This window comes from Macaca mulatta, chromosome 3, assembly GCF_049350105.2.
Source record: "Macaca mulatta isolate MMU2019108-1 chromosome 3, T2T-MMU8v2.0, whole genome shotgun sequence".
NCBI classification, from domain to species: Eukaryota; Metazoa; Chordata; class Mammalia; order Primates; family Cercopithecidae; genus Macaca; species Macaca mulatta.
The window spans coordinates 175,097,890-175,124,464 of record NC_133408.1 but is presented as its reverse complement, the minus strand read 5'-3'; the positions used below and the strand labels follow the sequence as shown (position 1 = coordinate 175,124,464).

General features: G+C 42.5%; 1 protein-coding gene and 1 long non-coding RNA gene across 2 annotated transcripts in view; both read left to right on the top strand.

The window, feature by feature from the left end:
- The window catches only part of LOC144340117 (solute carrier family 23 member 1-like), a 30,011-nt gene extending 9,993 nt beyond the window's left edge, over positions 1-20,018 (top strand). Inside the window, exons 3-4 of the mRNA XM_077997897.1 lie at positions 14,079-14,238; positions 19,742-20,018. Coding sequence (XP_077854023.1) covers positions 14,079-14,238; positions 19,742-19,795 — 214 coding nt within the window. The 3' untranslated portion in view covers positions 19,796-20,018. The remainder of the gene's footprint in view (positions 1-14,078; positions 14,239-19,741) is intronic.
- LOC144339976 (uncharacterized) overlaps positions 1-26,575 on the top strand; it is a 69,664-nt gene that overhangs the window by 17,681 nt on the left and 25,408 nt on the right. The window lies entirely within an intron of this gene.

Below are 26,575 nucleotides of genomic sequence, written 5' to 3'. Positions count from 1 at the left end.
AACATGCAAAGAAAAGAGGGAAATACAATTCAGAAATAAAATCATGCTCCTGTCTTTAGACTAAGCTGAGGGCAGAAACAAACTTGAGTTTTGTTTCACCCCCGCAAATGGGCTTCCCTCTCAGATCCTAATGAGTAACTTACCTGAAACAGATAGGTTGTAAAACCTAACTAATAGCTTATGAACTAAAGGCCAAGTAGATTTGATTGTTGGTTAAGCAATATTTAATGATGGGCTTTTCTAGATTAGAAACAAGAATGCCGATGTCGCAATAAGACTTCAGAAGATCTTAGCACTTCCTAAGTTAAATACTCAGAAGGGAAAAGGTAATAGCCACTGCTTTGGGCATAAGAGCTAACAGTTGTTTCACCCAGGGTTGGCAGGAGCTGTAATTCTCAACAGTGTGGATGGCTGCCTCCTTTGTATGACTTTAGAGGTCTTGGGTGTATCCCCTAAAGGTCTTCCTTACTTAGTGCTCACTTCTGAAATTCACGTAAAGGAATGCATCACCATTCATTTCAAAAGAAGACATCAAGTTTAAAAGGCAATCGCTAGAGGAAGAAAATATTGACTATGTGAAACTCCATATTTTAACTAATCTCTGGAATTATTCATGATTTTTGCATAATTCTGGTAATTTCGTTTTCTGGAGTGATCCCAGGCGATATGTCTCCCTTTCTATTATCCTTGGAATATCTCAAATGTGGAGCAAGAACTCTTGCCACAAAGCAATTCCAAAGTCTCATGCTTACTTGCATACAGTTTGGCCGGAGTCAGCCCTGGCCTGGGTCCTTTTCATCTACCATCTTCCCTGCTGGCTGAGCCTTACCTTGCCCTAGCGCTGGTTCTGCAGAAAGATCATGCTAACCACCAGGGGTCTGCAGCCATGTTGCCCCTGCCCCTGTTGAAAGGTAGGTTACCAGATGCAACCCTAGGGCTCTGGCCAGAGGGGTAGGAGAGTGAGCTGGTGATCAGCCACGTCAGAGAAACTGGAAGTACTAATGTGTTTGGAGGAGTAACCTGGGTTTCTGTTGGGTAGTCATCACAAGGAAGGCATGGGAGGAGCCCTTCCACAATTTAGCAGGTCCTTCCCTGACTGATGTAGGAAGCTCAGGGAAAAAAGTAACAAAGTTGGGTCCTGTGAGGTGCCCAGAATTTCTCAAAACACAATGACCCTTTTAAATTCAAGAAGAATTAATCAGTCCCATTCCACATTCCAGAGGCTCTCCTCCCCTCCCTGACCTATTTCAAATAAAAGTCCTTGTGACATCATTTTTTACCCACTCACTGGATGGGCTCCAAGAAGGGAACACACAGGTGATGACACAGGAGAGGTTGGATTCCAGCAACTGGAGCTCCGGAGGCATCCATCCCCAGCTGGTGACATCTCTCCCATTTACTCACAAGTTGGTCAAACTTCACACATCTGTAAGAATTAAAGAAAGAGGAGAGAAACACGAAGGGTGGGTTTACAGTTAACAGAGTCAGGTTTATTTTAAACAAACCTGAGAGGGGCTGCTGGCCGAGTTAGGTTAGAGCCCCACTCTTTTACAGACTAAGAGTTTTTAAGGATTCAGGGTGGGAGAGTTTACCAGAGGTTTGGACTGCTTCTGTGTCTTTTTGTTGTGTTTATTTGGGAGGGAGAGTTGTATGTCTGTTCCCATACGTCTTTCTGCAGCTGCAGGCATATTCCCTGAGTCTGCTTTTAACTTTCCTATCTTAGTGCACCTGAAGGAAAAGGAATGTGCTTATTAAGGCCCACTGTCTTACTGGGGCCCATTGTATGAGGGTGAGGTTTGACAGTTACCCAAGAGACTTTCCCCCCACCTCCGTCTGTGTCTGAGCTGTCTTATCTGTGTTTTACTCTGTAGTTAGAAGAGAAGTGATTGCCTTGAAATGCTTGAGGCTAGAAAGGGAGCTGGAACTTAAAGTGGCGATGTTTGTCTGAGATGACGGTGCTCTTGCTGTCAACGTCCCAACCCTAAACCTAGTTGGGGCTTCATCCTCTCCAAGTCCCTCGGTGCAGAGGGCATAGTGCCCCACCTAGTGGGGACTTCATCTTGCTCCTTGTCCTCCCTACCCCTGGCAACATCTCCATTTATATTCTCTCAGAGACCTCCTGTTCCCATTAGGAGAAGCTACTTTGTATTTTTGCAAACCTTGAAAATTAAATTAGATAATGCACATAAAGTAATTTGCTCAGTTCCTGGCACAGAAAATTTATTTTTCACATTAAAAAAAGGATTATACTACATACACAATTTTATATCTTCTCCCTCTTTAAAATAATTTTTAATTTTCTTAATTGTGGAGGAAAAAACAGCTCCATCTTTTTAAAAGCATATATAATACATTGTAAATATCTTTCCATTTCAATTAATACATTCCTGCAATAGCACTTTGTAAAACACTGGTCGTTTAGTATTCCATAGAATAAATACGTTTTGGTTTATTTAAGCATTTCCTATTAAGGAACATTTAAGTTGCTTCAAGTTTTCACTATTATTACTGCGACCAATGCAACTCTTGATTATGAGAGACATACATTATGGATGTGCTGACGTACACTTACCTAGTGAAAAATCAAAAAAAGACTGGAAGAAATGTTAATTTTTTTTCTGGGTGGTACATATATTAAAAGGTATTATAGTTTACGTGTGCTTATAAAGTATCTAGTTACAGATCAAAAGAATATTGGAACAAACTGTTAATGGTTATTTCTGAGTTGTAGAATTATGGTAATTTAAATTTATTCTTAATATTTTTTTTGATTTGCTATTTGCTTTTCTTCAAAGTGCATGTGTTTTATAACTGGGGAAAATAAAAACAATTCAAAATGTTTTTTAGAATAGTATCAGGGCATATTTTGTGAGCTGTACCCTTTGAATCTGTGCCTAAGAGTGAAAGTCCAGGAAGCTGCTCGTGACTATCTTGGGAGGGGGACCTGGAGCTGTGGTCAAGGCCTCAGCCTCGAGACAACTGCTGAGATTCTGCAACCTTTGTGGTTTCACCTGCTTTTAATCTTTGTCTCGCCAGTCTGTTTCTCTGTGATGATCAGCATTAAAGCCATAACAACAAAAGGGGCAGGTATGCTTGGTTTGGGAGCATAACAGAACAGAGGGCTGGAGCAAAGACCCCAGTCTGTTGCCAGTTTGGGGTGTCAGGGCACACTCCGGGTAGCAGATAAGAAAGGCTTCCCGTCCCCACCAGAATCTTCCTCTTCTTTTCTTCTAGGCAGAGGCAAGCACTTGCACCTTTCTAAGCTGGTGATATAGATATTTTCTTCTGTATCTCTAAATAACACACTTCCATTACCAATTGATGTGCCAATACAAATGATGGCAATTTCATTTTCTTTCACTACCCCACTCCCACCACATGCAAGCATACTTCCCATCCTCCTATCTTCCCACCCACCTGGTACAGGTAAACATTCAGTGTTTACATTAGAATGACGATGATGCTCTTCAGAGCTGAATCATAAAGTTCTTTTCCTGCCCAACTTTTTGTTTTTCCTGGAGTTAATATGTTTCTTGTTTTTGAGATACTTAATTTTCTGTCTACTTATTTCTAATTCAATTTTAAATGCTCTGCCTGTTGTCTAAATATCTTCTTAAAATTTTTATTCATATTAGAAGAATGAACTTCATCTTCTTGATGAACTATCTCCTGGGGCTCTCTGACTTACTACAATCTAGAACAGTTGCTGTCTATTTCTGGTGCTCAGCTGTCATCCAGAGATGCCCCTTCACCCTTATCCTGGGAGTTCCCTTTCTCTGCTGAATCTTTTGTTCCCATGTCTTCCTCTAAAAAAATTTTTTTTTTGGTGAAACACATAATCCATTAACTCCCTGAGAGAGAATGCATGAGAGGTAAATTTTGTGAGACTTAGCATGTGTGAAAACGTCTTGATTCTCCTCTCAAATTTGATTGATAGCTTGGCTGGGTATAGAATTTTAGGCTAAAAATAATTTTCTTTCAGAAGACTGAAAATCACAGCTCACTGCAGCCTCAACCTCCTAGGCCCAAGCCATCCTCCCACCTTAGCCTCTCAAGTAGCTGGGATTACAGGCATGCGCCAATATGCCTGGCTAATTTTTGCATTTCTTATAGAGATAGGGTGAAGTCTTGAACTCCTGGGCTCAAACAATCTTCCCATCTCAGCGTCCCACAGTGCTAGGATTATAGGCATGAGCCACTGTGCCTGGCCTGAAACTCCTGTTACTCACATGTTGAACTTCCTGTACTAGTTCTCTAATTTTCTTTTTGTTTCTTTCCTATTTATATCTCTTTGGGTTTTTGTTTTTTGTGGTGGGAGAAAATCACATCAATTTTATCTTCTAACTCTTCTTCTGAATTAAGAGCTCTTTTTGTTCTCTGAATATTCCTCTTGATGCATCCTGTTCGTGTTTTAGAAATACACAATCTTCTCTTCTCTCTCAAAGACATAAATGAGACTGATGTTTTAAAGTTACCATCTCCTTGCAGAAGAAGTTACTTTCATCTGTCTCTGTTATTCATATTCCCTTTGTTGTTGGGGATCCTCGTATATCTGCATATATTTAAGAGCAGAGTCCTAAAATGTTGACTGAAAGGTTCTGAGCCTGAGAGTGGGTCTTGTTCTCTTTGGGCTCACTGTAACATGATATGCAGGAATGCCCCAAAACCCAATTGCAGAAAACACATTTCACAGTGTAATCTTTAAATGGCACCATGGTCTAGCTGGAGAGGCCTAAATTTAGCCATCTTTATGCTCTTCCTGACATCTTGTCACATTCTCCCTAAAAGGATCGTCCAGTCCCTTGCCTAGAGGGTGAAGGCCTGGTTGGAAATATTCTGGAAGCTGAGTGAGAAAGTGAGCTGGAGGTTTTAGTGTTCAGAATGCACACATTAAATTATACCCCAGTATTCAGTATGGTATCCCTGCTTCCAAATCTACCTGATTTATTTATTTATTTATTTATTTATTTTACTTTAAGTTCTAGGATACATGTGGAGAATGTGCAGGTTTGTTACATAGGTATACATGTGCCATGGTGGTTTGCTGCACCTTTCAACCCATTGTCTAGGTTTTAAGCCCCATATGCATTAGGTATTTGTCCTAATGCTCTCCTTCCCTTTGCCCCCGACCCCCCGACAGGCCCCAGTGTTTGTTGCTCCCTTCCCTGTGTCCATGTGTTCTCATTGTTCAACTCCCACTTATGAGAACATGTGGTGTTTCGTTTTCTGTTCCTGTGTTAGTTTGCTGAGGATGATGGCTTCCAGCTTCACCATGTCTCTGCAAAGGACATGATCTCATCCTTTTTTATGGCTGCATAGTATTCCATGGTATATATGTGCCACATTTCCTTTATCCAGTCTATCACTGATGGGCATTTGGGTTGGTTCCAAGTCTTTGCTATTGTAAATAGTGCTGCAATAAACATACACGTTCATGTGTCTTGATAGTATTGATTTATATTCCTTTGGATATATACCCAGTAATGGGATTGCTGGGTCAAATGGTATTTCTGGTTCTAGATCCTTGAGGAATTGCCACACTGTCTTCCACAATGGTTGAACTAATTTGCACTCCCACCAACAGTGTAAAAGCGTTCCTATTTCTCTACAGCCTCACCAGCATCTATTGTTTCCTGACTTTTTAATAATCACCATTCTGACTGGCGTGAGATGATTTCTCATCGTGGTTTTGATTTGCATTTCTCTAATGATCAGTGATAATAAACTTTTTTTCATGTGTTTCTTGGCTGCATAAATGTCTTCTTCTGAGAAGTGTCTGTTCATATCCTCTGACCACTTTTTGATAGGGTTTTTTTTTTCTTGTAAATTTGTTTAAGTTCCTTGTAGATTCTGGATATTAGACCTTTGCTAGATGGGTAGATTGCAAAAAGTTTCTCCCATTCTGTAGGTTGCCTGTTCACTCTGATGCTAGTTTCTTTTGCTGTGCAGAAGCTCTTTAGTTTAATTAGATCCTATTTGTCAATTTTGGCTTTTGTTGTAATTGCTTTTGGTGTTTTAGTCATGAAGTCTTTGCCCATGCCTATGTCCTAAATGGTATTGCCTAGGCTTTCTTCTAGGGTTTTATGGTGTTTGGTTTTACATTTAAGTCTTAAATCCATCTTGAGTTAATTTTTGTATAAGACATAAGGAAGGGGTCCAGTTTCAGTTTTCTGCATATGGCTAGCCAGTTTTCCCAGCACCATTTATAATAGGGATTCCTTTCCCCATTGCTTGTTTTTGTCAGGTTTGTCGAAGATCAGATGGTTGCAGATGTGTGGTGTTATTTCTGAGGTCTCTATTCTGTTCCGTTGGTCTATATGTCTGTTTTGGTACATGCTGTTTTGGTTACTGTAGCCTTGTAGTATAGTTTGAAGTCAGGTAGTGTGATGCTTCCAGGTTTGTTCTTTTTGCTTAGGATTGTCTTGGCTATATGGGTTCTTTTTTGGTTCCATGTGAAATTTAAACTTTTTTTGTTGTTGTTTTTTTGTTTTTTTTTTTCAAATCCTGCAAAGAAAGTCAATGGTAGCTGAATGGGAATAGCATTGAATCTATAAATTATTTTGGGCAGTGTGGCCATTTTCATGATATTTTTTCTATCCATGAACATGGAATGCTTTTCCATTTGTTTGTGTCCTCTCTTATTTCCTTGAGCAGTGGTTTGTAGTTCTCCTTGAAGTGGTCCTTCATGTCCTTTGTAAGTTGTATTCTTAGGTATTTTATTCTCTTTGTAGCAATTGTGAATGGAAGTTCATTCATGATTTGGCTCTCTGCTTGTCTATTGTTGGTGTATGGAATGTCTGTGATTTTCACACATTGATTTTGTATCCTGAGGCTTTACTGAAGTTGCTTGTCAGCTTAAGGAGTTTTGGGGCTGAGACGATGGGGTTTTCTAAATATAGAATCATGTCATCTGCAAACAGAGACAATTTGACTTCCTCTCTTCCTATATGAATATCCTTTATTTCTTTCTCTTGCCTGATTGCCCTGGCCAGAACTTCCAATGCTACGTTGAATAGGAGTGATGAGAGAAGGCATCCTTGTCCTGTGCCAGTTTTCAAAGGGAATGCTTCCAGCTTTTGCCCATTCAGTATGATATTGGCTATGGATTTAATAGCTCTTATTATTTTGAGATATGTTCCATCAGTAACTAGTTTATTGAGAGTTTTTAACATGAACCAATCTACCTGTTTTCTTGTGGCCCAGAGACCCTGTATTTTGCCTTTTCTAGAGGATAAACACCTAGTCTTCTGCCAAGATGGGAGGACTGTCACCTGGCTGGTGCTTACAGAGGACTTTGAACTTGTTTTGGCTTCACATATATCCCACTTTAAGAATCAATTCCTTGGAATGTGTGTTTTTCAGAATATTGCCATCTACCTATTGCTAGCATAAGATTCCAGGGCTGTTTAATCAGTTACCAATCTATATCTGCTTTTCAACTTCCAAAATTTTGTTGTGATTGTGTCCTGCTCCATTCTCTTAATCCTTGTGATTTATGCTTCTAAAATACATTTTAATGTCAGTTTAGTGGATTTTTAAGAGGGAGTAAGAGTGCAATCTGACATTTTTATCCAGAAGTCAATGTTTTTCTTAGTTTACAAGGAATTCAATGCATATAAATAACATTAAAACTTTGTCTTTATTGTCATAAACATTTTAAGTGTGTCTTTCATTTTAATTAAGAAATTTTTCTATGCCAAAGATTTTATGTTTCTATGGTAAAATTTATCACTTCTGCTCTTTTAAACTTAATCTAATTTTAGACTTAGAAATTCTTCCTATATCTAATAAATAAGATAAATATTGCCTTATTAAAAAGTACTGTGTAGCTAATAAATAAGATAAAATCATCTTATTAAAAAGTATTGTGTTATTTAGATTTTTAAAATTTAAGCATTGAATTCACCTAGAATTTTTTTGGGTATATGTTGTAAAGTTAGGTTTTAAATTTATTTTTCTCTCCCTAACAGCCAATTTCCTCAGCATCATTTGTTGACTAAATCCATTCCTCATTGAGAATCATGAGTTTATTCATCACGTATTAAGTTCTTTTATACTCTGGGATTTATCTGTTTCTGGGCTGCTATTTTTTCCATTAATCTGTTTGTTGTGTCTTCAATTAATACTGCACGGTTTTAAAATTAATAACTTTGTAGTGGACTTCATCTGGTTGGGTATGATTTTCCTCATCTTTTCCTTTAAAATTTTTCTAAATTATTTTCACTTTCTATTCTTCTACATTAATTTGAAGTGAATTTTATTAAATAAGATAATCTCATTGGGATTTTGATTGAAATTGTATTACAATTATAAATTAACTTGTGATAGTTGGCATCTTCACAATACTGAATTTTTCTTTCATAGAACATGGTATATGTCTCATTCAAGTTACCATTTTGTCTTCTATTCAAATTTTGTAAAAAAAAGTTATCCTAAGTTAATCTATAATGCAGCTGTATCCTCATTAATATTTTATAAGCGTACTCAATAGTTTTCATTTGCTTCTTACAGAAAATTCCTCCCCTAAGTCTTCAGAGCGGGGACACCTTTCCCTTCTTGTTGCAGGATTTTGTACAGACCTGAATCCTGCAGGGTTTTCCATTTATTTATCATATAACCAGGAGGGATCTATCTAGTCATGGTGCCTATCATACAAGGTGACTAGAATGTCCTTCGTCCCCCAGTCATCTGAACACTTGGGTCCTGGCAGCCTTTTTTTTTTTTTTTTTTTAAACCAACCTAAGGCTGTGGATACAACTTCTAGCTTAGTTTGGGATACTTAGCTTCCATTCTTCTAGTTGCCAGGCCTGAGGCTGGCTGATGCCCTATTCCAACTGCTGGTATCTCAGTCTATGCTTAAGAGTCATTAAAAAAAAAAAAAGAGTCATTTGCAGTTCCTTTTTGGGCAGTCTGATTTTGTAAAGACCACTCACTTCCTTCATCATGAACAATTTTGACCACTTTTATCCTCTCCACTCATTTATATTTCTTGTTAAGTGACTAAAAAATTCAGAATTCTGGAATTCTCCCCTTTTCTTGTCTTATAAGCCAAGAATGTCATCTCTGAAAGAATGTGTCCTGGTATGGACCCTGGACCACCTGCATTAACATCATCTGAAGTGCTTGTTAAAAACACACCTTTACAACTAATCACAACCAGTTACATATTTCTTTGTTCCTTCTCTGCTCCCACTGCTTCACTTGACTACAAAATAAATGCAAAAAACAAAAACTTTGGGAGGCCAAGGTGGGAGGATCACTTGAGCCCAGGAGTTCAAGACCAGCCTGAGCAACATAGTGAGATCCCACCTCCACAAAAATAAAAGTTAAAAAAAAAATAACTGGGCATGGTGGTTTGCACCTGTAGTCCCAGCTATTCGGGAGGCTGAGGCAGGAGGATTGCTTGAGCTCAGGAGGTCGAGGCTGTAGTGAGCTATGATCATACCACTGTACTTCAGCTTGGGCGACAGAATGCAATCCTATCTCCAAAACAAAAACAAAAACCAAGCCAAAAATGCATTTTTCCTGGGCCTTCTTCCAGATCTACTAAAAAGTCAGAACCTCTCAGGGTTCTGGACATTTTAACAGAATTCCTGGATAATTCTTATGCACATTCATATTAGGGAATCAAGAGAGGCAAAGATAGAGTGGGAAGGTGGGGAGTCGGATGATGGCCTACTGATTTTCACAGCAATGTTGCCATGGACTTGGGTGGATAATTGATAAAGTCACCTGGCAAGTTCTGGTTTAGAGGATAAAGCGTGTGGCAGGTAATCAAGAATATTTTCCTCAATCAATCTCATCAATGAGGTAATTAGTAGCAATTATGCCTGAACCTTGGTTTTTGCCTAAGTGCAGCTGTAAATTTTCGTGCATTCTCCACGTGTTCTAATGAAATCTGGAGGAAGCATATCTGACATGATTAGTTACTCTCCAAGTTACCCTGAGAGCACCCCATCTCCTTCAGTTACTGCAACCCCTGCTGTCCTTTATCAGGCCTTGGTGACCTCCTTGAGACCTGCAGATCCAAACAGGGCAGTTGAATAGGCTTCGCTCTGTGTCCTCCCAGAGGCCCTCCGGATCTAAGTGGGCTTATTTGCAGCTGATTTCCTCATACCTCATCCCTGTAGAGTGGGGAGAAACAAGGGGAAACTGTTGCTGATAAAGCAGCGATGAGGAAAAGCTCAGGTCGACTCCATGATTCACTTTAAGTGAGGGGGGGCAGCAGCCTGAACACAGGGGCCCAGCCCAATACCTCATCTGTTCCCCCTTCCTGTAAGATAATAACACTATGGGTGATCCATGAATGAGCACCGTATGACTTACAAAACATGTAATGCTCACTACACTATTTGAGGCAGGTATGATTATTAGGCTTATTGTACAGAGGAAGAAACTCAGGCATAGACAGATTAAGTGACTCACCTGTTTCCCATTCTATCTTGTTTGCTAAGTGTCTTAGTCTGCTCAAAAGCCAGTAGACTGGATAGCTGAAACAACAGAAATGTTATTACAGTTCTGGTGGGTGGAAGTCTGAGATCAGGGTGCTAGCACGGTCGGGCTCTAGTGAGGGCCCTCTGTTGGCTTGCAGACAGCCACCTTCTGTGCTGTGTCCTTACATGGCAGGGGTAGGGAGGGGAAAGAGTCTCTTCTTAGACTGATCCCATCACGAGGGCGTCACCATCCTGACCTCATGTAAACCTAAATAGTTCCCAAAGGCCCCACTTCCAAATAATATCATATTGGGGGGTAAGGCTTCAATATAAGAGTTTTGGGAGATACATACATTTGGTCTATAGCATTAAGTGACTTATACCTTCCCCAGAGGTGAGCAGTTTTGGTGTATTGGAAAATGGAGGCGATGTTAGTATCGTATTCTGGGAGCAACCCAGGGCATCTGTCTCCTCGGAGAAGACTCCCTGTAGGTTGGGAATCCCTGGATCTTCGTAACTGGAAGGCTTTGAGTGCTGTCAGTTTCCTGTAGGCATGACCTCCACCCTCAATGCTGTAGCATTAGTAAGTCCTGAAACCGAGGTACTAGCAGCCTTTACTCTCATGCCGCAAGATTGCCTGCCACACGTGGACACTGGGATTCCCCCATAGTTCTTGCCTTCAAGGAGATGAAAGTCTTAAAAAGGGAATTAGAGATGTGAATAAATAATTAAAACCAGTGTGGTCATATTGTTACATTCTAAGTGATGTGGTAGCAGGAGAAAGGAGTAGTTAACTTTCTTAGGAAGCCAGCAAGGCTGTGGCACTTGACAAATGATAACCAGCTGGAGGTGGAGGTCAGGGTTGGGGAGAGCCACTGACAGCAGAGGCAGTCACGCTCACATTTACGGAATGCCTGCTATGTTTCTGGCACGATGGATACTATGAGGGGCAAAGTCAGACATGGTCCCTTTGACGTCTCAGGCCTGAAGCAGGATATTCTAAAGCAGGATATTTCCCTGACCCCTTTGCAGGACTCACCACAGGGGTGCCTCAGTTACTCAGCCCACCACTTTCAACTCCTCATGGGAGGCAGCGTGCAAGCAAATGAGGTGGGAACTGGAGTGATGAGTGCTGGAACCAGCTGGCTGCTTTAGCACTGGCAGGAACAAACTCCAGGTGGGCCCTGCAGCAGCATCCAGGTGGGGGTGCCTGTGACCCCCAAAGTCCCAGAGAGTGTGGTACGGTGCTCTTTTAGCTGTGCCATCCACAGACAGCTTAAGTGTTAACAGCTCAGTGGACCCTGTGCCTTTTCTTGTGAGGCAGCTGCCCTCCACCAGTGAGGACAAAGGGCTGGTGTGACAGCCTTTTGTATCCACACTTGTGGCTCCTGAGCTCTTGTCCAGCTTCCAGGAAAAATGAGGTCACATGAACGAGTTGCAGTATGGTAAATGTGGGGGATTTTATTGCTGATGAAAATGGCTCTTAGCAGGAAGGGGAGCTGAAAAGGGGACTGGGGGGTGGAGGTAGGCAATCCTCCTCTGAAGTCCAGCTGTCTCTGGCTGGATTCTTCCCTGAAGTTATGCCATCAAGCTGTCCCTCTGAAGTCAAGCCGTTTCTCTCCAACATCCAGCCACAGTCTCTGCTCCTCTCCGACTGAGTCTGGGGTTTTTATAGGCACAGGATGGGGTGGGGTGGGACCATGGGTAGTTTAGGAAAAAGCAACATTCAAGCGGGAAAACAGGGATAGAAGTTCTCACTTCGGACTGCAGTTTCAGGCTTTTTGGCTTGAGGGTGGGGTTTCACCAGGGACCTGCCCTTTTCTGCCTAGAAGTTCTCTGCCTCCTGTCCCCATCAGTTCCTTATCTCCATCATCCTAAACTGGGACAGTCTTCTCTGTTACATGCTTGCAAAGCACTGTATAATTTCCTTTTACAGCACTTAATCAGCGTTTGCTATGACATACTTGTCCTTCCTCACTAGAGAGGAAACCTCTGTCACAGGGATTGTGTCTGACTTTGCTCCTATACCTGAAATGTAGGGCACACCTCCCAGACAGCAGACAGATTCATAATTTTAAAATAAAAAATATGCACACACATATACACATTTACACACATATACATAGCGGCACCATTGTGTTCCAACCCCGTGTACACAATGTACTGTGCTCCATTCTCTTGTGGAGCTTTGTGGGTCTAGATTTGTGACTCTAGACCAGCTGTTCTCATGGATGGCTGCACATTAGATGTACCTGAGGATTTTTAGGCAATCCCCATGCTGGGCCCATTCCCAGACAAGCCCACGGACTTGCCCGGGCAATGCCCAGGAATCATGCATCCTAATGTTCACCAGCTCACAAAGTCCATTTCAGCAGCAAAACTCTTTCATAAACTATATTTCCTTCACATAAGATGTGTTCCTTCTCAAGAATCATCCTTTATGCTTTCTTCATGAAGCACTGATTCAAAAATATCCTTCTAGTATTCAGAAAAAGGACCTGGACTAGGTGGGCCAAAGTGACAAATGCAATCAAGATGCCATGGTCCCTCTGTCCCACCTTCCTACCCTCAAATTCTAATATCCAAAGCTGACAGGCTCGGCAAGCCTTGGTAGCCTCTGACCCTCTAGTAAGAGGGGTGGCTGGAGGTTGACTTACCATGTTGCCTTGACCTCAGTAGGAAGGCAGGTGGGGCAGGCACTGCTAGAAGTTCTCACAGAGGCCAAAGTAAGAAGCCCAGCAGGAGTGAGGAGGGCTGGGCTGGGAACATGCCCTGACAAAGGACGTATCTTATTGCCCTGCTAAAAGGAGCCTGAAGGTCTCGGATTGCTCTTGGTTTCTGAAGACACACACACAAAAACTGGCAACCCAGATTTTAAGCTGTGCAGCTCTTGATAGTGGGAGAATCGACTGCTGGGCACTGCAGGTATGGGAGCTCTGCTGTGGGCCTGGGGCCTGGGGAGGGTTCTCTGGGACTGAGGTAGAGAATGGCATCCACTAGGTGTGTTCACTGAGCTCCATGCCATCCCCAGATTCTTTCTCAGGGCCTGACTCCTTCCTCCTGAGTTTGCATCTCCAGGCCCAGGTGTGGGTCTGGGTGCCTCCCTGCCTCCCTGCCTCCCTCTCCTCCCTGTCCAAAGTTTGACAGGGCTCATGGGTCTGCCTTGAAGCTTGGTAGGATCTCTCTGCAACTGAGAACAGAGGGGTCATGGTTTGCTTCTAAATTGGGCTAGGCCGGGCACAGTGGCTCATGCCTGTAATCCCAGCACTTTGGGAGGCCAAAGTGAGTGGATCACCTGAGGTCAGGAGTTCGAGACCAGCCTGGCCAACATGGTGAAACCCCGTCTCTACTATAAATACAAAAATTAGCCGAGCCTGGTGGTGGGCGCCCGTAATCCCAGGTACTCAGGAGGTTGAGGCAAGAGAATTGCTTGAACCCAGGAGGCGGAGGTTGCAGTGAGCTGAGACTGTGCCATTGGACTCCAGCCTGGGCAACAAGAGAAAAACTCCATCTCAAGAAAATAAATCCATAAAAAACAAATAAATAAATTGGGCTAGGACTTCGGATTGAAGACCCTCCTTGGGGCCAGTGACAGGCCAGTGCTAGAGGACCTCATGGGTAACTGCATCCTTTCCCTCCCTCCAGGCTGCCCGTTCTCCGGGGAGGTGCATTTACTTTTGTGGTAACTTCTCTGGCCATGCTCTCCCTTCCCACCTGGAATTGCCCTGAGTGGACACTCAATGCCAGCCAGGTGAACACCAACTCTCCAAAATTCACTGAGAAATGGCAGAAGAGGATCCGAGAGGTAACAGAGCAAGGGGGATGGCTGAGAGCAGGAGAGGTGTCTGCAACAGGGACTCCTGAGTGCATGTATTCGTTCAACATTCCTTATCCAACTTTCTGCCAGGCAAGATCCTGGACTTTAAGATACTGCGGTAGATGAGACAGAGAAGGATTCTGCCCTTACAGAGCTAACGTTCTAGTGGACATGTGTGGTGAGGTAGGGTGGAGAGAGAAAGACGCTAATAAGCAAATGGAAAAGGCAAATTTCAGCGAATTATAAGTGCAATGAAGAAAATAAAACAGAATGATGAGCAGGAGAGGCACTGGGCTGCCCAATGGAAAGGATGGAGAGTGAAAATGGGTGTTCTTGGAAACACTCCTGCATGTATCAAGGAGGAAGAGCTCAAGCATTGCTCCAGCCAGTCCCAGGAAGTAGAGAGGGCAGCGAGTAGTACTCCCGCTTTATATTAATTCACTAAACATCATTAGTTGAACATCTGGCAGGTTCCAAGCGTTGTGTTGGGACTATAAGGAGAGAGACACATCATGGTGGTAGTGGTGATGATGGTGGTGGTGGTAGTGGTGGTAGCAACAGATCGTGGTTACTGAGCACTTAGAGTTTTCCAGGCACTCTACTACAAGTTTTTAATAGATGCACAAGTGCCATATTGATAAATGTCCACAGTGGGCTCAGATTAATGGGAGGTCCAACATGCCGGACTAGGGCTCAGCACCACTCGGTTAGTGGGTGCTGACAGCTTAGCTTGCCCATTTTGGAGAGTTGTGCCCCTGTGTTTATCCCACCATGAAGCATGACCCTTGCTAAACTCAATTGTATCATCTGGGGAGAGGAACTGGTGGCCTGGAGCGGGCTCTGAAAGTCAGCAGTGTTCCAGGTTGGCTTATCTAAAGGGTCGAGAAGAAAGTTAGCACACTCAGGATTCTTGGCAGAGAGATCACCACAGGCTTAGGGACAGACCCGGGCAACCTCACCCAAAGTGGACAGGTGGAGGGGTGGCCTGTGGGTGGGGTGCAGTTGTAGGTGGTACACTGTGAGAGAATGAAGGTCACTTGAGATCTTTAGGGAACCTTAACCATCTACTTCCCAGCTCAACCTGAAACCCCTAGGGCCATGGCATCTGTGCATGGGCTGGCCTGGAGCCATGCCCAGCACCCCCTGCTCTGCACCATTACACAGCACAGCGTGAAGGTGGGGCCCAGTCCGATGCAGTTTGCTCAGGCATGAATACGGCCCCCATTTAAGACCTTCTGTACCAACTCCCCGGTATCACTGGGACTGGACCAAGGATGTTCCAGAACTTAGGGCTATGGACCTAGAGCAGGGTGGGTTCCCTAGATATATCTGGGAGCCAAGCCAAGAAGCCTTAGACCAGGCCGGGCCCATCCTACAGCCCACCTTGATCCATGTTGAGTGTCCTCGTAGCCTCATTGCTTCAACAATTGCCAGTCTCCCATATGGGAAATACAAAGGACAAACATGGAAGATGGGAAACAATAGTAAGATTCCTATTCCTACCCATATTTGACCAGTAAGAAGGAACAGGATCCACAAAACATCTCAGTGCCTAACAATGCTACTCTGTGCTTGATAATATTGCTCTAGTTTGATTTTTCCCTACTTGCTTCCAAAGTTTGAACTAGTACCTTTTAAAATAAACTTTTTCTTTTTTTTGAGACAGAGTCTTGCTCTGTCACCCAGGCTAGAGTGCAGTGGTGCCATCTCGGCTCACTGTAACCTCTGCCTCCTGGGTTCAAGTGATTTTCTTGCCTCAGCCTCCTGAGTAGCTGGGACTGTAGGCATGTGCCACCAAGCCCAGCTAATTTTTTGTGTTTTTAGTAGAGACGAGGTTTTGTCATGTTGGCCAGGCTGGTCTCAAACTCCTGATCTCAGGTGATCCGCCCACCTCGGCCTCCCAAAGTGCTAGGATTACAGGTGTGAGCCATTGCATCCAGCCATAAAATAAACTTTTAATTTAAGTCTTACAAGCATAAAGCAAAGAACACAATAAATTTTCAAATTTGAGCTGATCTATGTAACCTAGCTCAAGAAATAGGCATTAACAACACCCCTTAAGCCCCATCATGCCTCCTTTCAGTCACCCCTCCCATAACGGTTACCACTATCCCAACTTCTAATACCACAGATTATTTTTGTTTGTTTATGAACATTGTGGAACCGCACAGTACATATTCGTTAGTGTGCGACTTCATTCATTCAATATTATGTTTGCAAGATTCTTCCATATTGTTATGTGTGGTGGTAGATTATTCATACTCATTGCTGAATAATGTTTCATTATATAATGTTCCATTATGTAAATAGACAGCAGTTTATCAATTCTGCGTTATCCAAATTATGTGTTTAAGGGTGGTTTCCTGTTATTTGCTATTGTAAATTGTATTGCTATGAACATTTGTGTACTTGCGCTTAAGTGAACAGATATATGTACGTCCTCTGAACGTGTACTTAGCATTGGTTGGGTCATAGAATGCGTATGTGTCCACCTTTAGTAAGCACTACTAAATACCTCTCCAAAGCGGATCTTCCAACTTCCACTCCCGCCAGCAGTGTGTGTGAGCTCCAGTTACTTTACATTCTCACAAACATTTTCTATCTTTTTTATTGTAGCCATCCTGGTGGTACATTTGTAGCTTTTTTAGGATGCTGTTGGGATGCTTTAGAGTTAAGTATAATGGTCCCTCCTCAACTTGTAGTTCTGCTTGACTTCCTTGGGTCATTTTTTCCCTGTGCTTACCACATTAACTGGTGACCGGAGTTAAATATCCTGATATAGACTTTGTCAGATATCACCACTTCCATGATTTTCATTTCATTGAGTATCATGCAAATCTTCATCTAAGATAAAAGTTCAAGCAACAGACCATGTCCTAATGTGCCAGCATCACGTTAGGAATTGGCTACATTCACAGCGGTCCCTCCTCCTTGCCTATCCAGCTCAGCCAAGTGTACTCTGGGCCCAGTTTTATCAAGACAATAACATTAAATGTGTTCCAGTTTGGTAGAATCAACTCTGATGCCATCATCTCTCATCTAAGACTGAAGACATATCTAAAAATATTGCTAAGAAATAATTTTACTAGCAACTTACTTTAAAGATAAAGGGCAAAAGTAGCATCATTTGGTACAGCGGTATTTCTGGTGACTCCAGTTCTTTCTGCTACCATCTTTTTTTCCCCCATAGGGATCCCTAAGTCCATTCCCTTGCTCCTATTAAAGGAGGAGTATTGGATTCCTTCTCTGTTATCCTTCAAATAGTGAGCAGCAAAAGTAACACTGTTAAACCTACTTCATGTGTCCTTCCCAAGATACTTTCAAATAACTTAATAAGTATATTGTAACTGTGTCCTCTCCACTGGGTAGGGTGCCTCTTGAAAATACCAGATTTTTCAATACGGCTGATAAACGCCTTCAGGGTTCCAACAAGTGAAATTAAATTAATTTATATTATTCCGACTTTAGGGAACACAATCAAATCCCTAGTCCTGGAAAGGTTTCCTTATCTCTGCATTTCTTAACCTATGCCTTAGACAATGGTCCACTGTTGACTTGCTCTCGTGCTCCTCCTACCCTGGAAAGGCAGGCCTCTGTGCCTTTGTCACCAACATTTTGTTGCTTCAAGCACACATTCCAATTTTTTCAAAATTGTGCTGCTTTGTAGAAGTGATGTGAAATATGAAGAGGTCATTCGATATTGTATTTCTTGGTCTACTCTTGCCCTGTTCATGCTGTGAAAAGTGATCCTTGAGCTGTTGATGTGTAAGTTGATATCATGTTGGTGGATGATCTGGGCTGCCAGTCTTTTTATAGTACGCTGGGTCAGATCTTTAGTTGCAGAATGGGCAAAGCTCAAACCAGAAACATTGTCAATACCAGTTTTTAAAAAGTCTTTAAATTTCCCTTGCTCTGTGATATGTCCAGGATAGGCAGCCTGCCAGCTCTGTGATGGGCCATAAACCCTCAAAGTGTATTTCCCCACCAAAGGCACAGGAGCCCATTGCTGTTAACAATCTGGACCATCCTGGGTGACACAAGTGGCAACAGATGGAGGTGGGGATTATGTTGTTTGTGAGCATGTGTGTGCATGGCTTGTGGCCCAAGGTGTCATCTCGTGGACTCTAGTGACTACTTTCAAAGATATACTTCCCTCCTCTTTTTTTTGTTTTTTGAGACGGAGTCTTGTTCTGTCGCCCAGGCTGGAGTGCAGTGGCCCGATCTCGGCTCACTGCAAGCTCCACCTCCCAGGTTCACGCCATTCTTCTGCCTCAGCCTCCCGAGTAGCTGGGACTATAGACACCCACCACCATGCCTGCCTAATTTTTTGTATTTTTTAGTAGAGACCGGGTTTCACCTTGTTAGCCAGGATGGTCTTGATCTCCTGACTGCGTGATCCGCCTGCCTCGGCCTCCCAAATTGCTGGGATTACAGGCATGAGCCACCACACCTGGCTACTTCCCTCCTCTTTTTAAGACTAAGGGGCATCAACATGAACAATCAGTCTCTAAAATTTAAACATGAAGTCCTGTCCCATGAAAGGGAAGAAACATAAATAGCGTTTTCTGTGATTCACTTGCCAGATCAGTTAGTTTATTGACTGTGGCCCAGGAATCTATGTAATTACATATGGTATAATTGCTGGTAGGATTTACATGTGCACAGTTACCACATCATACATACCTTGGTCCATTGGCCTGACTTAGACTTGCCGTACTTCTATCAGGGGTCTTCTGTTGGCTGGACAGAATGTTGCATTCTTCTAGTTCCAATCTTTCCCAGTTAATTGAGTTCCACCTTCAGAAAGATGCCAACTAGTGCTTTTGAATTCAAAGATTTATACAATGGGGCCCAAGCCTCTGTTGCTGGATTTAGATTATACTGTGAGGTTATGGCTGCCCTAGGAGATGGGGACTAAATCACTTGCTTGTGGATCTTATGTATCCTTCCTGGGTAATTGTCTTTTCTTTTCCTGAATATAACTATTTCCCTGCAATCAATACATTTTGTTTATCAGGCTGGTCCTCATTTGAATGTCTTTCTGACATCCCTCAAGACACAACTGACATCTCTGATCTCAGACTTATTTGCTTATTCATTAGTGGTCTAATCCCAAACAGTGCCCAGTGGTGGACTGCTTGGTAACGGTCTTTCAAAGGGAGAGTGGTTGAGTTGCTGCCTTGGGCTACATCTGCACCAAAAGCCCCATGGCAGTGCTGGACACCTGCCTTTTGCAGGGTCAGTCCTCACTCAACGTAGACTCCATCACCAACACTTCCCGTAGCTCAGGAGTACTGTGCCTGTGAGAATGCAATAGACGAATCTGAGCCCTAACTTGTGAATTTCAGCTAGAACTTTCTGTTACTCTTCGCTACTTTCAACAACAGCCTTTTTGCATGTGCCTGTACTCTGACGTATAGTCTAAAAGTACACCCAGATGTAAGCAGACTCAATCACCTCATCAAATGCCTATCCTTCTTTTTTATCTCAGGGTGGACTTGGCGTTAACAAGGCATTTCAAGCTTTAAAGAACTGTTCCATGTAGCTCCAGACCAAGATATACTTGAGGCCTTTACTTGTCAAGCTGGTGGGACCTGGAGTTTTGCCAGGTCAGTTGTCCAATCTCAGAGTGGTATGTGCTGCACTATCTTTTCCAAATCAGGAAGTTCTTCAGTGAAGTCTATTCATATCGTATCATCAATAGAATGAATCACAGCACACATGCGGCTTGTGAGTTTGTGGGGTTTCTTGTTTTTGTTGCTTTTTGCTATCCCCCAGGGAGCCTATACTTGGCTTTGGTAAATTCAAATTAAAACTGAGCATCTGCTCTGCTAGATTCCAGGGCAGGGTTTCCCTACACTCAGCCCCGCTGAGAACTACGATTCCTTATGTAAGAATCTGTTGCCTTCCTACTTCCCAAGAAATAAGATCTGACAAGTGAATTCATCTTTACTCCTAGTTAAGCCCTTCTGCTGCTCAAATCCTTCCTGTATTTTAATGCAATGTCTGCCTCTATCACTGCAATGGAACAACTAAAAAAACTTCAGTATGGCCGGGTGTGTTGGCTCATGCCTGTAATCCCAGCACTTTGGGAGGCTGAGGCGGGCAGATCACCAGAGGTCAGGAGTTTGAGATCAGCCTGGCCAACATGATGAAACCCATCTATACTAAAATACAAAAATTAGCCAGGTGTGGTGGCACATAGCTACTTGGGAGTCCCAGCTACTGGGGAGGCTGAGATACAAGAATCACTTGAACCCGAGAGGCGAAGTTTTCAGTGAGCTGAGATTGTGCCATTGCACTCCAGCCTGGGCAACAGAGCAAGACTGTCCAAAAATGCAAAAACAAAAAACGTCAGTGCATTTAGAAGCAGTTGCCTTGTGTTTTGAGGATAGTGGACAATAGTTGTGGAAAAGAATGTTCCTGGGGCCTGAACAGTATCAGTAGTGAGAGTGGATGTTTAGGGATTTGGGTCATGCCCTGCCAGCACTGAAGACTAGATTCCAAGTGACAGAGGCATTCTTATTTTCTTTAATACATTTGCTGTTTACTTTTGTGCTTGTGATATGTAGAGTCCTCTAAAGCAGGAATTTGCAAAATGTGGCTCTTGGATCAAATCCAGCCTGTGACCTGTTTTTTTATTTTTATGGCCCATGAACTAAGAATGTTTTTAAAGGTTGTTTTACAAAAAGATTGTGCACCAGAAACTATATGTGGCCTACAAATTCTAAAATATTTACTATCTAGCCTTTTATGGAAAAAGTTTGCCAGTCGTTGCTCTGAAACACAAGGCCCAGGTGTAAGGGAGCCATCTTCACCCACACTGCCCCCAAGTGTCCAACACAGTGAGCCACAAACCTAGGGTCTTATCTGTGGTGTTTTAGCTCCCTCTGCTGGGCCAATGTTTTTCGACAGTGCTGTAAATGTGAGAAAGTTCTTGCTAATTTCAACTTCATCTTATTAATTGATGATTGATTGGTTTCATTCACCGAATCAGCCTATTGGAAGGGAAGACAGATTCCCATGTTTCACTAAGTTATACTGATCCACACACATCTCAAGGCTTGAAACCACTAACAGTCAGCCAACCAGTTGTACAGCACGATACTAGCCACAGATGAAAGTGTCAGCAATATGGAACCAATAGGAACATCATTACTCATTTGGGATGCAAGAAGTAGTAGAGAGGGAAAAGTGAATGATGATTCTGTTTTGCGGGAATGGTGGTTGTAGTAAAAGTGGAAAACCGTGGGCAGAAACGGCAAATTCAGTTTTCAACACCTTAGACCAATTTAAACGTCATCCTCCAGTATCATGGTAGTTTGAGCTAACGTAGAACCCACAAACATTACCAACACCTGAAAATGCTGGATGAACTGTTATTAAATCCAGAATCAAGTTCAAAACCAAAGGGAAAACGTTACTTTCTAGAAACAAAGATGGGAATTATAGCCAGGATCATGGGGCTTATGATGGTTGGGTAAAGAATCAGACCCAGATATACAACCAAAGGCTAGGAGCTTGGGTTGTAATGATCAACTGGGATCTGGAAGAGCACCTGCTTCAGTGAATGGGTGAAATAATAATCCCACCATCCCAGGGAATAAACAAGGAAAGTTTTATTCTTCCTAGAGATCTGTGGGAAGTGTTAGAATATGGAGTTGCATGAAAAATAAGGACTCCAACTCTACAACGTGTGAACACATATGGGTGTGGTGGAAAGATGTGCCAGCTCAGAAATTAAAGCTAAAACTGGTCCTGTCAATAAAATACCTGTGGTTCTCACAGAAGAAAATGTACAATTATTCTTCAGGGATATTTTGACATTCTAAAGCACGTAAGACACGGGGGAAAAAACAATTCCCCTGAAGATGAGTTCAGACATAAATTTTGTCATTTCACACAAGGTAATAATGTATTATGAGAGAGAATCAGCAGAATCAAGAGCTAATAGAACAATTTAAAAGACGATATTAAATCAATATGTTTAAAATAATTAAAGAGAGTCAAGAAGCAATAGAAACCATAATCTAGAAGACAAAATGAAACAAGAACAAGGAAATTTGAACAGAGAACCAAACAGAAGTTTAGTAATAAAATCAAATAAAGTCATTGCAATTTAAAAATGCATTTAATGATTTAAACAGCATTTAGACACAGCTAAAGATATATTCATGAACTGAAAGATTATCTAAGGAAATAATCCAGAATGCAGCCCTGAGAGATAAAAAGATGGGAAATGTGAAATAGAGGATGGGAAATATGAAACAGAAAGTTAAGAAATGTGAAGCTAGACTGAGAAGTCCAGCTTGTTTCTAGTAGGAATTCCTGAAGGTGATAATGAGAAAATGGAAAAGTGATAGTATTAGAAGATATATAATGGCTAATAATATTTTAGAACAGATGAAAAATATGAATATTCAGATTTAAAAAGCACATGTAGTCTCAAGTGTAATAAACAATTAAATCTACAATTAGATATATCATAATGAAACTGCAACACAAATACAAAGAGAAAAATTTTAAAAGTAGTAAGAAAGACAAAAATACCTACAAAAGAATAGCAGTTGGACATTTAGCAGCCTTCTCACTACCAACGGTAAAGGCTGGAAGACAATGGAATATTTTCAAAATGCTAAGAGAAAATATTATCATCCTAGAATTCTATCCCACTGTAGAATCCCACATCAGGCAACACTAGTAGCAAAATAAAGACATTTTCAGGTAAACAAAGACTAAGAGTTTATCAGTCACAGACCCTTATTGAAATAATTACTAAAAGCTAAACTTCAGGAAAAAGGAAACGGAATCTTGAATGAAAGAGTGGTGGAAAAGAAGCTATAAGTGAGCAGAGGAGCATACGGGTAGAAAACATAGGTGGATTAGTCAGCTTGGGGTGCCACAACAAAACACTATAGCTGAGTGCAGTGCCTGTATATGTCTATAGTCGCAGCTACTTCGTAGGCTAAGACCGGAAGATTGCTTGAGTCCAGGAGTTCGAGACCAGCCTGGGCAACATAGTGAGACCCTGCCTTTACAAAACAAAAACCAACCATAGACTGGGTGGTTGAACAACTGAAATTAATTTTTTCACAGTACTGGAGGCTGGAAGTCTGAGATCTGGATGCCAGCATGGTCAGCTTCTGAGGGGTGCTCCTTTCCTGGCTTGCAGATGGCCACCTTCTAGCTGTGTCCTCACAAAGGCTTTCCTTGGTGCATGCAGAGGGAGAGGAGAGAAGAGACAGAAAAATCTCTTCTCTTTATAAGGGTACTAAGCCCATCAAAGGGGCTTTTCCCTTATGTATTAGTCTGTTTTCACGCTGCCGATAAAGACATACACAAGACTGGGTAATTTATAAAGAAAAAGAAGTTTAATGGACTCACACAGTTCCAGGTGGCTGGGGAAGCCTCAGAATCATGGCAGAAGGCGAAAGGCACATCTTACATGGCGGCAGACAAGACAGAATGAGAGCTAAGTGAAAAGGGAAACCACTTATAAAATCATCAGATCTTGTGAGACTTATTTACTACCATGAGAACAGTATGGGGGACACCACCCCATGATTCAGTTCTCCCACCGGGTCCCTCCCACAACCTGTGAGAATTATAGGAGCTAAAATTCAAGATGAGATTTGGGTGGGGACACAGTCAAACCATATCACCTTACGACCTCATTTAAACCTAGTTTCTTCCCAAAGCCTCCATCTTCAAACACCATCATATGAATTTTGAGGGAACATAAACATTTACTTCACAGTACTAGGTAAATCTAAATAAGCACTAATTGTAGGAAAATGGAATAAAAACAATAATGAGCAATGGCAGTAGAAACAAAACAAATATTTGACAACAGCAGAATGGTGGTAGAAGTTCAAGTTTTCTAAGGTCATTGTATTATTTGATGGGAGACTGACATTTTATTTACCCGTGGACATTGTTAAGTGAAGAATTCACATTAAAAAGTTGTGAGCAACTTCTAAAAGAATAAAATAACAAATCGAACATCCAAACAAGTAAAATAAAAAGGGGAAATAAAGCAAACTTAATCCACAGATAAGTTGGCAAATTGCAGCCCAGGAGCCAGATCTGGCCCATCACCTCCTTTAGAGCAGACAGCCCACGACTAAGCATGGTTTTACATTTTAAGTGGTTAAAAAAATCAAAAGAAGAACATTTCATGACACATCAGAATTATCTGAAATTCAAATGTCAGTGTCTATAAGCGAAGTTTTATTGGAACACAGCTACACTCATTTCTTCACATCTTGTCTGGAAAAGTGACAGAGCCCCTATGGGTATAAAGCCAAAAATATTCACTTTTTTGGTCCTTTACGGAAAAAGTTTGCATAGTCAGGCATGGTGGCTTAGGCCTGTAATCCCAACACTTTGGGAGGCTGAGGCAGGCAGATCATGAGGCCAGGAGCTCAAGACCACTCTGACCAACATAGTGAAACCCTGTCTGTACTAAAAATACAAAAAAATTAGCCAGGCGTGGTGGCACGCACCTGTAATCCCAGCTACTCAGGGGGCTGAGGCAGGAGAATCTCTTGAACCCAGGGAGGCAGAGGTTGCAGTGAGCTGAGATCGTGCCACTCACTTCAGCATGGGTGATAGAGTAAGATTCCGTCAAACAAAACAAAACAAAACAAAACACCCAAAAACATAAAGTTTGCCTACCTCTGCAATAGAAATTAGGAAAACAGAAAAATGCTGCAGCAAGATGTTCAATCGTGACCAAGTGTGCTAGTGTTGGGAGTCATCAACATCATCATCATTGTGACTACAATCAAGAATTAATTTTGAAGCCTATTTCCTGAAAAGCTTTGTTAAGCGAAAAAGTCCCACACACAGCTGGAAATACAGACTGGAGGGAGGAGTGAAATCAGAGCTGTCCTCTCAGTTCTTTTGGGGTCCAGCTTTGCCCCTGCACTGTCTAGGAACCACCTAGGGGTCACAATATTTCACCATGGGCTGCAGCATCCTGGACTATTAGGCTGGCGTGGGCCGCACTGAGGGGCTGCAGCATCCCAGACTGTTACGGTGGCCTGGGCTGCGCTGAGGCCCACAGTCCTGAACACTTCTCCCCTTAAGTTGCAGGGTGCCGTCATGGTCACTTCCTGTGTCCAGATGCTGGTGGGCTTCTCAGGCCTCATTGGCTTTCTCATGGGTTTCATCGGCCCCTTGGCCATTGCTCCAACTATCTCCCGGGTGGCCCTGCCCCTCTTCGATTCTGCAGGCAATAATGCCAGGATCCACTGGGGGATTTCTGCCATGTAAGTGCTCCCTGGGGAGGGAGTGCCATGTACGTTCTCTTTGGTGGAGAATCACCCAGAAAGAATAATGGAGATCCTGGATATTGGTAAACTCTTGTGGTTTACAAAGACTTTCATGAATGTTGTCAAACCTTAAAAAGCATCAAAGTCGTTACCTGTAATTCATCATCACTGCTCATTATTATTATCCTATTTGTATTCACAATGAGGTGGAGGTTTCAGTGAGCCAAGATTGCACCACTGCACTCCAGCCTGGGCAACAAGAACAAAACTCTGTCACACGCACAAAAAAAAGAAAACAGAAAAAAAAAAAGAAAGAAAAAGAAAAGAAAGGAAAACAGATTCACAGGTGTTGGGAAAAGCTGAGTGTTGGGAGAAGCTGAGGCAGGGCTTGCATGTCTGACATAATGTAAAAGAGTCTTCGAACATGTCTAGGGTCCAGGGTCTAAAACCCCTTGTGGCCTTTGGAACACCAGGCTCTGTGCTAAAGGGTGGAAGGCTACCCTGACGCACCATAATCTAAGCCCAGGGCATAAAATCCCTCATGGCTTGGATAGAATCCAGGGCTCGTGGCTCTGGAATGTGTCTAGACTCCCTGGCTCCTTGCTCTCCCAGGATCAACTGTATCTTGAGTTAAAAGAACCTGCTTTCCATTATCTCAAGTAGCAGAGCAAATGCTAAACGATCAGAGCTGTAAATCATGTGCTTAATGCAACGTGCTCTTTCAACCTCCACATTCTCACCACCTGTTTCTCTGTTGGATTACCAATAAATAGCATGGGCTTCCAGAGCTCGGGGCCTTCGCAGCTTCCACAATCGCGATGGCCCCCTGGTCCCACTTGTCTCTCTCAAACTCTTTTCTCAATCCTTTGACTCCACCAGACTTTGTTGCCCCCATGACTTGGTGTTGGGTCTGATCACCCCAACAACAGGTTTGGGGAGAAGGGCATGGGCCTTTGTAAGGCGCTATGATTTTGTCTTCCACATCTGGCCTTCTTTGCCTGTGGCGATTCCACAGGCAGAAATTCGATACTGGCCCTGGCAGAGCTCTT